This window comes from Streptopelia decaocto (genome assembly GCF_964273445.1).
Source record: "Streptopelia decaocto genome assembly, chromosome: 10".
In the NCBI taxonomy this organism is placed as follows: Eukaryota; Metazoa; Chordata; class Aves; order Columbiformes; family Columbidae; genus Streptopelia; species Streptopelia decaocto.
Genome location: NC_138665.1, coordinates 4,258,984 through 4,272,091, shown reverse-complemented (window position 1 = coordinate 4,272,091; position 13,108 = coordinate 4,258,984). Strand labels below are relative to the sequence as shown.

General features: G+C 47.0%; 1 protein-coding gene across 2 annotated transcripts in view; it reads right to left on the bottom strand.

Annotated features, from left to right (window-relative positions):
• Positions 1 to 1,010: 1,010 nt before the first annotated feature.
• Positions 1,011 to 13,108, bottom strand: part of GRIA3 (glutamate ionotropic receptor AMPA type subunit 3) — a 144,568-nt gene continuing 132,470 nt past the window's right edge. The window contains exons 14-16 of one of the 2 annotated variants that reach the window (XM_082061563.1): positions 4,409 to 4,523; positions 2,096 to 2,343; positions 1,011 to 1,526 (exon numbers count right to left, since the gene is read on the bottom strand). In XM_082061563.1, the coding sequence (XP_081917689.1) occupies positions 2,098 to 2,343; positions 4,409 to 4,523 (361 nt within the window). In that variant the 3' untranslated portion in view covers positions 1,011 to 1,526; positions 2,096 to 2,097. The remainder of the gene's footprint in view (positions 1,527 to 2,095; positions 2,344 to 4,408; positions 4,524 to 13,108) is intronic. The other variant, XM_082061564.1, reaches the window with a different exon arrangement.

The following is a 13,108-nucleotide window of genomic DNA, read 5'->3' as shown; positions in this document are numbered from 1 at the left end:
TGAGTACTGGCGACTCCGGCCCGCGGCGGACAGGAGCATCCTCTCCCCGGGAGCCAGGAAACAAGAGCTGATATAATAGAACAGTACTAGCAGGAGCCACGTTAGATCGCTTAATATTACTCTGGAACTGCAGCTCTAATTTGAGTTACTATCCTCTCTCCTCACGTCTGTTTTAAAACGGCCGAGAAGCATCAGCGGAGCACAGTGCTAGCTGGGAGGGGACTGGGGCGAAGCGGAGTCAGGCCTGGGAAAAACTAACCTGCGCTTCTCTTGCTTTGTTGCTTGATACTGAACAGTGAGCTAGAAAGCAAATGCACAGCAAGAAAAGAGATATATGGTCTGAACCTAAACAGCAAGTAGCTTTTTAAATTTTTTTTTATAAAGCCACCCAATGCCATTTTAACAAAGCACCTGTAGGTATGCCTGATGATAGGAGAAAAAAAACTATGGAATGCAATATTTTCTGCCCGCACTTTAGCTACCTTCCCAATACATTAATTTACTGATCTGGAAGCAAGACATGCAGTTCCACAAATTACTTTCTCTTGGATTTACAGGTTCAGAGTCATTGACCTTAGCTGGTTTTAATGCACAGATTCTTTTCGTCAGGTGTTACAGCTTTTACTGCTATACAGAACTGCTCAAGTTAGATGGAGTGTTTAAAATGGCTCAGAAAAGAAAAAAATCACACCACTGGTAAGTAAATACTGAAACATCTTGACATCAGCTCAGACAAGCAGTGACAGGCCAGTCCGTGTTCGCACGCAGCAGATTCTGAGGCTTTGTGTCAGGAGGAGTTTCGTAATTCAATACGATCGGGTGGCTGATGGAACCGGCTGCGGTTTGCTTCCAGGACACAAGTTCATTTACTGTGCAGTGGTATCAAAGAATGGCTTTTGTTGCACTGATTTTTGTTTTTACAAGATTCTTTTTTTTTTTCACACACTAATATGTCATTACCAGTACTACTTCTTCTCCTTTTCTCTCTTTCCTTTTTCCTTCCTTTCCTTTTTCCTTCCTTTCCTTTTTCCTTCCTTTCCCCTTTCCTTTCCTTTCCTTTCCTTTCCTTTCCTTTCCTTTCCTTTCCTTTCCTTTCCTTTCCTTTCCTTTCCTTTCCTTTCCTTTCCTTTCCTTTCCTTTCCTTTCCTTTCCTTTCCTTTCCTTTCCTTTCCTTTCCTTTCCTTCTTTCCTTTCCTTTCCTTCTTTCCTCTTCTTTCCATTTTCTTTCTCTTATTTTCTATTTATTTTCTTTTTTTAATTTTCTTTTCTTTTATCTTCTTTTTCTTCTTTCAAGCAAAGCAAGAATATTTCAGTGATGGTTTGCATTGTTGTGAGTCTCAGAGTCTTCCATAAGGCACTGAAGGAAAAAAAATATCAGTTTTTCCTATTAAAAGTACATTGCACCATCATCAACTCGTGTCATGCCTGACACCTCGGAGAGAGTACAACTGGCTCAGGTGGTCCGAATCTGTGAAGTAGCCGCATTCTCTGCTGCTCCTCCTCTTGCGTGCTGTCAGGGTGAGGATCTGCAATAAAACCAGAAAGATTTCGTCACGGCGGGGCAGGGAAGCTCGGCCTGGGCAGAGGCACAGCGTGTGGGCCATGGGCCAACCGGCTTTTCCCACAGCCGTTTGTCAGCAATTCGACTCTACTTTTCATGTTTTAGAAATCACGATCTCGAGTGAAGACTTTTTTGTTCTATTGTAGATTTTTTTTTGAGATTTTCTAAAAGCACTTACCTGACGTAATTATAGCTTAAAAAAACAAAGGGGAAGAGTTCACTAGCAAGAGAGATGCGAATTCTGATGACAGTATTTTTAAAGCAATTAACACAAAACGTACTGAACTAGCACAACGCTGGAGAGAGGAGTTACTCACTCCACCATGAAGCCAGCTATTGCACGTTCGATTATAATATGGGATGGCTTACTTCTGTTCAGGGAAGAAATTTCAATCCCTTATCTTCTGAAACTGCCACCAGCTGACGTTTGAGAAGCCCTTTTGGCAGCAGTCAGCAAAATATCACGCACAGCTTAAAAACAGCAGAAAAAGAAAGAAACCCCAGCGGCTGTTAGTTCCCGGCCCGTCGCCGTACCCCTAGATTTTCACACTTTCTGTGCCGTACACATTGTAGCCTTCTCTGTACGTCGCGTAATTCTGGGTGTTGGTGGCGGGAGCGGGTTTGAAGTTCTGCGTGTTCTTGGTGAGTTTCATGCGCTTGGACTCGGCCCGAGACTTGTAGCAGAACTCGATCAGCGCCACCATCATGGCCAGGCCCAGGCCCCCGACCAGGATGTAGAACACCCCGGCAACATTGCTGAGGCTCAGAGCACTCGTCTTGTCCTAAGGGAAACGAGCCACGCCGTTAGCTTTGTTGCGAGGAGCAGACAGACAGACAGACAACAGGCTACTTTAGTCCTAGCTGGAATAACTACACTGGTGGCGCTTGGTGTCCCGCTCCTGGCTCGGTGCTGTCCCCCCGTCCCCGGGGCTGTGCAGCAGCGGCCGCTCCGTCTCCCACCCTTCGGTGGGTGAAACCCCGGCTGATTCCGCCGACAGGACATTTGTTTTGGCCACTGACCTCCCCAGGCCTTCAGCATCCCGGAGCAAACCTGACTATGGCCGAGCACCTCTGGTGGCAAAGGCACCTTGGGAAAGCTCTGTTGGGGACAGCGGCGGCTGCGTAAACCAGCAGGTTTTACGGAAGGCCATTATAAAACAAAAAGAAAAACCCCAAACCACTGCACACTTAGTTTTGGTGAATGTAGATAAAATTACTGAGATGCTGCTAAACCTATGTATCTTTTTTTTCAACACTTAGGATAAAAACCACCCTAGGAAGATGGTCAGTTACTTTAAGGTCAGGCAGCAGAGCCCTGAGCTGAACTAACGCCTTCAGTGAGCAAAGGGGAGTGAGTTACTGAATGCAGCCAGTCACTGCAACACAAAAAATGCTGGCCAGGGTCTACCTTCCTTCAGTACATGTCAGATGTGGGAGAAGGCTTGCATTTTAAAAAATGGGATTCTGTAATGCAGTTAAATAGAGCTGCAACCCTTTTGCTGCTGCGCGGCCGGCAGCGGGAGGCAGCGCGGGGCTGTGCCCCGGGGACATGGAGCTCACTTTCCAAGTGTTTCCAGGGACAGTACAACTGCTCATAGTCAGAAATGGGAATGCTCTACCTCTTCAGTGTCTGTGCATTTCACGGGCAGTTTGGACAGGTGCAGTCGTAGCAAACAGCCTGCCATTGAAACTAAAGCTATTACTCATTTACACACCTCTTTTCAATTACAGTTTCCTTCTGCAGCTACTGTGCATTCAAATGTCCCATGAGCCCAAATTTATCTCATACAACAGATACAGGGTTGTGCCCTATGAGACTTCCAGCCCAGCCAAAAATGAATTTCTACTGTTGGCTTCGATGGAACTTGAAATTATCCTCCGACACCAAGAGGGTGCTTCCAAATTATAGTTTTCTGTTTGAATGATTACAGAGAGCAGTTCCAAAGGCACCAGGGGAGTCAGGCACTGAACTGCGACCGACTTCAGCTGGAGCATCATCTCTCCTCCTCTTGGTGCCTTTGAAAATGTCCTTCACTCCAACAAGCCCAGCACTTTTATGGTGTTTTGCTCCTCAAGGGCTCTATAAGCATTAAAAAAAAAAAAAAAATCCTCAGTGTTTTCTTTCAACTGAATGGTGTAAATAAGTATTTCCTGCAATTTAAGCGTGCAGCTATGGCACCTGTCACGTCAGGGTGGCCCCTCCCCTGGGGTCTGCACTGGCCCTGCAGCAGGGCTGGGGTGGGACAGGGCAGCACAGCAGCAAAAAGGTCCAAAGCAGAATGAAAAAGAGTTTGCAATACTTATGCAATGAGTTACCAATAGGATTTCTAGATTTTTTTTTCCTAATCAAACCGATTTCAAACTGAATTGGAAAATAGGGCAGGAAGGGCATTTTTTCCTGTCTGTCCTGAAATTGTCCACCCTTAGCAAGCACGTGGCTGTTTCCCAAACTGACATGTAGAGAATCTAAGTCACAATTTTGAAATAAAAATGTGTTTTTTTCAGTAAAACTAAAAATAAGGAAAGATGCTGGCCTGAATAATACACACCGAGTGCGCTGAAACTTGCACATTTAAATGAGATACCAGCTTGCGAGGCTTTGGGGGGCTTCTCTTTCCATGTTTTTCTAGCAAAATACTCAAATAGTAAAACATACTTACAACTACAGTCTGTCACTGCATAAAAGAAAAATGCTGTCATGTTCAGAGACTTAAATTATTTTTTTCTATTCTTTTCTTTCAACCTTCAAAACGTAAATATCAACTTTTGAAAGTCATTCCTTGTATAAACAAACAGTGGGTCAAAATGTGATTGCTAATCAGTACAAAAAGACCTTCAGCGACTGACCTTACTTCCGGAGTCCTTGGCTCCACATTCACCCTTATCGTACCACCATTTGTTTTTCAGCTTGTCTAAGATGCCTTGTTCACTGAGTTTCAATACTGCAAGGTTTACAGGAGTTCTTCACGTGGGAAATAACATAAATAACATTATATTATGTTATTTTATGTTATTCAATCTTTAAACTACTTTAAAACTATACAAAGCGATAAAGCAGGGTTCCTGGCCACAAAGTATTTACACTGCAGGCAACTGGATCATCCCCTTAAGTTAAATCTAGAGCAACGCTATATTACCAGGTCCTGCCCATATCGCTTTGAGTAATCGGCACTCACTGTTAAATGAAGGTTCTAGAAACAAAGCAAGTCCAATTTCCCAGTTTGGTGCATTCACAGGCATCCACAGTAGCTTTACGGATTGCGGTGGGTTTGATCGAGCAGGACCCCTCCAATTGCACTAACAGACAGCAAGTCTGGCAAACCAGAAACTGCGGCTTCTTACGGTAAAACAGCACCTGCGGCTCCAGGCCCCCGGGCGACCCCGCACCGGGGTGTGCATGTGTGTGTCTGCACGTCTGCAAAGCTGAACACCCCAGGGTGGGTGTCAGAGAGCAGATTCCGCAGCCCTCACGGCATTTTCCCTGGTTCTCCAGCTCCTGCTGGTGCCGGCGGCTGCTCCTCCCCGGAGCTGCTGCATCCCCAGCTCCGCCGCTCCAGGGAACTGCAGCAGAAAATAAGCAAATGCAGACCTTTATAAAACAAATCAGTGAACGAGGAAATGCTGGCTGGAAGTGCCCAGGGTGGGAAATGTTGGCAGGGTGAAGGGAGCTGCTGACTCTGGTGCTACTAAAAGCCCACAAGCCCAGGGGCACCTGAGCTCGCCCATCCCTTCTCTGCGGAAAAGGGGCACAAGTGGAGCCCTCGGTTGGGTTTTGTAATTTCCATTTTCTCCTTGTGGGATGCCTCGGCGTTTTTCCCGCCTGTTTCCATGAGACAGGTTCCTTCTGTTAAGGACGGCTTCAGTTCCTGCTCCTGTGTGAACAGCACTGATCCCTGCTCCTTCCTGAAGCTCATGCCCATGGCTGTGCGGGGCAGGAGGTGGGGAGGAAGGGGATGGCTCCTTATCCTTGCCAACGCTTTGGCACTTTGCATGGGCCAACGCTGGGCTCCCTGCGGCAGCACAAACAGTAACATGCCACGCTGGAGTCCCTCCGGGCAGGAGCTCAGCCCACGTCCTGCCCCGGCCTCACTTCTCGCTGCTCCCTGCCTCCCTGCCCAAAGTGCACGACTCCGCAAAGCAGAAGAGACTCAGGAGCAGCGCAACCTATACAAAACACCTTAAGCACAAGCTTAATTACATGGCCACAGTTTGGGAGGGCTCACAGCCCTCGAGCAGCAGGAGTGGCTGAACCCCGCCGTGCCCGCAGCATGGAGATACTGCAAAAAGCAGCTGGGGAAAAAAAGCCCAATTTCCCCATTTGCCAAGAAGCTGCCTCTGAGATGGCTGATGTTGAAAAGTGCTGCCCTCGGAGGTGCTACGTGCCCTTTGGGAGGAGAGTGGGAGTCAGGGGCCACCCCAGGGGGTGTAGTGGGGGGCCAGGCTGCACTTGGCCAAGCACGGGCAGGTCATGGGCTGCACCAACATGACCCCGCACGGCATTACCGAGGCCAGCACTTAAAGCAAAAAAAGCCATGGAGATGGGTGAACTGCTGGTCCCTGGTCGCAGCAGCAGTGACGCTGGCACAGCTTCCCAGCTGGCCAGGCAGAGGCAGCACCATCCTTCTGGTCTGCACAGGGCTCTTTTTGACAAAAGCCAAAGTTTTATTTTTACAAAATTGCTATTTTTAAGCAGCAGCTGTAATCCAATTAAGTATCAATCAGGGCAGACTGTACACACTCAGCTGGACACAGGCGGTGGTGACAAGCCCCACGGGATGGGACGTGTTTGCTGGCTGGGCTGTGGCAGTAGGCATGGAGCCCCTCCATCCCGTGGCATTGTGAAAAGCCAGCTGTATCCCAGCTACATTTGCATCCACATATAGGAAGGGCTATAAAACACAAACAGGATGAAAGCTGCTCCAGAGGGACACCATAAACACCCCGGGTGCCGCAGGTAATGCACCTGCCCTGTTGGTTTATGCCAATGGAGACCGGCCAGGTGCTGGCCAAGCCACCCCCATGGACCCTCCAGCGCAGCTGTGTTGTGACGAGGCCCTTGGTGACACCCTGGCTAATACACTACAAGAAGCTATGCATGATTCAGACTATTGAAATGCAAGTCAGTGAAAGCCGAGTGTCTTTAACCAGCCTGTTACAACCCCCAGCAGAAAGAGTGGTATGGATTATTGCTTAGAGAACAGTGCTCTCATTTTAAATTTCATTTAAAAACTATCCAATTTGGAGAGATTTTATGCAATACATCTCTTTGCTTTGAAAAGCATTGTGCAGCTGAGAATACACAAACAATAGGGAGAAGGTTATAAACACCTTTTCTCCTATCCACATATTTTATTGTGCAAATTTTCCCCTCCCCCCAGTCCTATTCCAAACACTATTTTTAATTTGCATGCCTTTATAAACCCCATATGGAGTACAGAGAATTTGCATAACATCCAATACATTATAGATTAGCTTTCACAACATTATACAGTATTGGGAAATGAGGAGGCTTAGCATGCTAATTAGGGTGCTTTATTTTTTTTTAAAGCCAAGATTGTAGCTAATTGTGCACACGTAACTGCCAAAAAAAAATATAAAGTAGTAAACTAAAATTATCTTAACTAAACAGATGGGAATTTGCCTAAAGTGGGATTTTCACTTGTTTGTCATGGCCCTGTTTGTCAGCTGAGGTACTGCAATACCTCAGCCCGGGTAGGAAAAAAGTGATTTGCTCTGTCCATCTGTCCTGGCAGGAGGAGCAGAGTGGATGGACAGGCAAGCACTGAGGAGCTGCTGGATGCATCGGGCCCAGCGACGCTTTGCCGGCGGAGCCGTCCCTGTGCTGGGATGCGGCTGTGCCGGGGGCTGCCACCATCCCGCCCCGCATGGGGACAGCGGATAGTGGTACGAGATGAGCTGGTCATGCTATAGAGGACTGGGGAAGGAAAGACCAACACGAAGCAGTAGCCGGTGCTTGTCCTACCCTGCCTTAGCCCGTCCTGTGCCCCCAGCACGCAGACCTGGGGGTTTCCTGAGCCAGGTCCCAGTCTCCCTTGGCTCCGCTGGTTTGCTGGGATGAACAGCACGTACCTCAGTGAAGAAGCCCTCTCCATGTGCTATGAAAGGCACTAATTTGTGCTTCACAGATGGCACGTGAAATGCAGCTTGTTTGAACAAAGTCCTAAGGAACAATTTTGTCTGCTTCCAGGAAATTAATCCCAAGACCTCTCAATGCACGAGACGCTCCCCTGTGCAGCAGGATTTCAGTGAGCTGACGGTGGGAGAAGGTGTGGTGATGCCTCTGCAGCCCCCGGTCCAGCGCTGCACCTGCGGGATGCAATGTGAGCTGCTGCAGGACGGGCTCCTCGGCTCCCAAATTCCCGAGTTAAGTAAATATATTGAAAAGTGAGCCTGGCTGCTGGCACATTTTCCAATCACTCATCTCTGGGTCAGTTTAACAGGCAGAGTCAGGCATGGCTTTGGCTGAGACCCTGATGGAAGGGCAGAAGGACACATCTGCATCGTGGTGTTTCTCTCGCCGAGCGCTCAGCAGCACACATGGAACACGAATCCTCCGTCCTGGGCCTCAGCTGCAGCTCAGCCGTCCCAGCAAAGGCTCTTGGGCAGCGCCAGCCCTGCCCATCCCGGCAGGTTGAAGGCTAGCACATTGCAAAGTGCTTTGTTTGCTATTACAGAGGGAAGCGTAGGGCTTTTCTGGGAGTGTGGGATTTTTCATAGCTCACACTGGCACTGCTTGTTTGAGGGGGGTATTGTTTTTTAATTGCCTTAGAGGCAGCAGAACAGAGAGACTAAATGACTCGCCAGGGTTGCCCGGGAAGGCTGTGTCCCAGCTGCCCGCCTGCCTCCCCGGGCAGCCGTGCTGCCCCAAAACGGCTCAGAGCATCATTTGCTCAGTTTCTGAGTCTCTGTCTCAAAAGACTTCCATTTCCTCATCTTTTTTCCTTGGATAATTTTGTTTCCAGCTGCTTTTTTAATTAGGTTGCTGTTATTGGGCTGCACAGGATATCCTATGAGGTCCTCAGCCCTTTCCCGGGTGGCTTCAGCTGTTTTTCTTCTGCCTTTAATTTATGGCATGATTCTTTTTCATCTCCTCTTGTGTGGTTTTCCAGCCCAGCTCTCTAGTAGTTTGGTTGCTTTTATCAAAGTAAAAATGTTCCGAGGTTTGAGAGCTTGTGCTCTCTTGTTGCACTCTGTATGCCCAAGAGAACGAACTGAGGCAATCAGGACGGGGATGTCAGTGCTCTGGATGTCATCAGATGGTATTCCTGGGCAGAAACTTGCAGTGTTTTTCTTCGTCACCAGAACAGAAGGATTTTTTTGTTTGCTTGCTTGTGCTTTTCATCCAGATGTAGTAGGTTTGGCTGATACAGGCTTATCCATGTGAGGCTGGATCTGTGTGACAGCTTTACCAAACTGAAGATTGTTTTTTTGCTGGCATCTACAAATGATGAGAAGACGTGATCCTAGAGAAACAGTCCTGGGTGCCTCATACTGAATACTATTGCCCCAATGGCTAAACAAGCCATTTGCTATGGTTGATTTATTTAAGAGGGGCACGACGTTAAGAAGATCAATGCAAATCTATTCTCACAGGCTTCACTTCGTCAGAGAGTTGCAAACATTATTTACACCTAGGACCTAAAACCCTAGGTGGGTTTTATTGCTGTTTCAGCAGTTCGGTTTATTGGTTCGTTTGTTAGAAGACTCCGCTCAGGTGCTGGCAGCATTTCCTTCCCTTCTTCAGCCATCAGTGACTGCTAGAAAACAAGTAGTGCCAGGCTTTTTCCATATGCAATGTGGTACTATCTCAAAGGGAACCACCTCCGCCCTTTGCCTAGTGGCTCTGGGGCCTCCTCCCCACTGCATTTCAGCCCCACTTGGCTGGGGACACCAACCCAAAAGTCCTGCTGCACCCCTTGGTGCTGTTTGCTCAGGTAACAGGACGAGGCTGATGGAGTGAAATGATTTTTGAAAAACGATGTGCAGCCACTCTTTAAAATCCCACCCTTGAACTAGGTCCCCAAAGCTCTGGGTTCAGTTTAAAAACCCTGGCTAACTCTCCCTCTAAATTCAGGAATCGCTAGAGCATTTCTTAATCATGAAGGTTGATCTTGCATAAAATAACAGCATCACTTTCAGGCTGAGCATGTTCCCCACGCCGACACGTGAGATCATCCCTCAGAAGCCAGAGCTGCTATATGCTCTTTGTAGAGCATCTATTACGTTTCTGTTTCATTATTACCTATTTTCCATCTACACCATTAATATGGAAAAGAGGGAAGAGGATGATGCAGAGCCCACCTGCTCTGTCGTCTTCTCCCTGAGACACCCTCACCCTGAGCGACTTCTTGCTCTGCCTCCTCTCACCACAGCACAACTTTCAGGTTAGTTGCAGTCATTTTTATCTGCATTGAGAAAACCGGTGGCATTATGATAGTTCTTTCTGGCCAGAACAAGTTTCAAGTAGAAGAAAAGTAAATCACAGAAATAGTTATTTTTCAGTCCCAAATGTGGGAAGGTATAACTACTGCCTCTCTCAAATTATAAATCAAAACAGGTTTTAAATTTGATTAATGACCTTTTCGGTTCATTTTCATGATTTTGCCTGCATCTATATAAAGCAGATAAACCAAACCCAGATATTTTTTAGTGACATCACCCTAGCTTCTACCGGCTTCAGAAAGAGACCCAGTAGGCTGAAGTCACACATACAGCCGCAAAAGCTGGCCAGGTTGCTCTTTTGGCAATCTGATTCCTGTTACTGGCCATCATGTTTATGTGCTGGTGCTGCAGACAGGACTCTTCCCTGAACGAGCTCTGACTGCGCCAAAGAGCCTGAGCAGCTTCTTGGAAAGGTGCTGTTAACTTATGAAAGGAACACCCTGATCTTGTGAGGAAAGGGCTGTTTTCAAGGAACGAGTGAGGGGGTGTGCTGTCGCTAGGGTCCCTGCAGCCCAGCGTTTGGGTCTGGTCCCCATAACTCGGAGCAGAGCCGGTGACCATTGCAGGCAAGATTTAGGAGAAAAAGTCACTTTGGGTCTCGAAAATCTCACCCAATAACCCACAGACTTTCATCAGCTGTTTGTGACCGGTGTTCAAGTGGCATAAAGTCCCGGCAACACCGTAGTTACGTTTATTACTTGCAATCAATAAAGATTTAAGTGGTGATTGGAACAGTCTGGTTAATTCACATCCCATTCTATGCTCTAATGGATGTAATATAAATGTTATACCCAAAAATGATCATTGCCAAGGAGAGTAAACATACAGGGCAGACAGGACACTGTTACCTCAAACCAGATGAACCAATACTCAGAATTAATTTAGAATCTGTAGATGCAATCTGTCAGAAAAGGGAGCTGCAAAGAAAAGGTGCAACAAGTAAAGGCTCTTTGAAGCACTAATTAAAGGGCTTCATCAGAGCTGGGCAGTGCACGGGTTGCACCGAATCCCCCAAGCAGTGGGGCTGCCCGAGGGCTGACCTGGCACCTTTTGCCACAGACTACAAACTGCAGATGTTCCTCCACCCATCGTCAGCCAGTTTCTGATGTTCCGTAGAATAAGTGGCGTGCTAAAAGGCAAAAGACACGAGTTCCCAACGTGCTTAATACTGCATCTGCCACAACGTGAAATCCCACGTCATTGCTTACGTGTTTTTTTCTCATTTTTTTTCACCATCAGATGTCAAATAACTCTGGTTGGAGAAGCGCTGTGGAAGTGGAGGCACAGATGACGAGGGACGTGGTACTTGCAGCAAAGCTGTTTGTGCTGTGACGTGCCCCTGCACGTACATCGGAGGAGGCAACATCCCAGCGCCAAAGGCATCCGGCTGTGTGACACTGCAAGGGCGCAGGACCACTGTAAATCTGGTTTAATATCTGGCTAAGCCAGGTCTATTGCTGATTTATGGCATCAAAGCAACAAAAAGCCACAGGAGGGCACTGGCACATGTGAAGGCTGCAGGATGAACGAAGGGTGATGTCCTCCCTCCAAGTCGGGCTGCACTCGGTCCAAGGGCTGCGTCCCCTGTGACGGGCTCTTCACTTCCCATCCAAACCCCAGCGACATGAAGGAGGCAAATGTCCATGGTGGTACCAGGTCTTGCTTAGTCCATTTAAAAGTGGTTTTTGACTTGTTTGCTTTTCAATCCCTGTTATTTTTACCTAATCCTTTAATTTAGTAATCTGACACATTTAGAATGCTCTCACTTCTGCAGCAGGAATTTTTCCCTTGTTTCTCATGACCAAAGCTGTCCTTGCTGGCTGTAGCATCCGTGGGATTGCTGATGTCAGTACAACCCAGTCAACAACGTTGTAACATCAGAGTTTAGACATGAAATGTTTGGGTTTCTAAAATCCACCTCGTAGTGTCAGAGGAAAGGCAAGTGGACTAAGGCACAAAGAAACAAGCATGTTCCTAATTCAAAACGCTTCCTAAAATCCTCTGGAGCAAAACTACTGAGAATACGGCATTACTTGTTCCTGTTGGTATCACTGGCAAATCCCCACTAATTTCATGGGAAGCAGAGTGTGAAGCTTGTTGCAGGCATGTGGGAAGTGTCACCTTTACCATGCTCTGAGAGGTAAATATCTGATGGGCACAGGGAGAACGACTGCGAACGATTGCACCAAGATTTCAGCCCCACACATGCAGCAAGGCAGAGAAACCCCCAAAGCCGCACATCCCCGTGCTGGCGTGTGCAGCACAGGGCACTGACAAATGCAGAAATTAGGCCGGGCACTCTGCTTAATTTGACAGGATACCATAAAAATCTCACGAACAACCATCTTAGTATCATTAAAATATAAAGATAGAAACAATCCAGGAAGAGACACCAAATACAGCATAATTCTCTAGAGGGCCTTGCTTGAGGTTACAGACACATCTAAATCAAATAAGGCACTTTATTCCCCCAAGGTCTATAAATCCCAGCCTCATCTGTAACTATTGAATGGACTTTTTGTCAGACCTTGTTACTGAAATAACTTGTGACTAGATACAAAACCTGCGGGTGAATGCATTGTCCAAGCACTCTGCTCTTTCCGAGATCAGATCTATCTGCCTGTCATAATTTACCAATTTAGCAATGTCTCCATGCCACAACTTCATATTTTGCTATGCACCCATGTGTGAGGGATGGCAAAGATTACGGATAGAAATGGGCTCATTATTAAAACCCACAATGTTTGTTTCAAGACTAGAGTTACCTGGTACTTCAAGCAGGAGTGAACAGAGCCCTGAAAATATGGGCATAAAAACATATGGTCACTCACTATTCCTATTTGTTACCTTCTGTCTCCGAAAGTGGCCTTCTGTATTTCACACTGAACATTTAATATTCATGGAATTAACACCAGGCATTTCTTTTTAAGGAATGAACACTTGATTGCTCTTTGCTGCCATTTCAGACCTGCACCATTTTCAGCCTGCCCTGTATTACCAGAACTTGTACATCTACAAGATTTAACATTTGAGGGATTGAAATGCTTTACGGGTGAGCACAGGAAGGGATAAATGCAAAAGCCA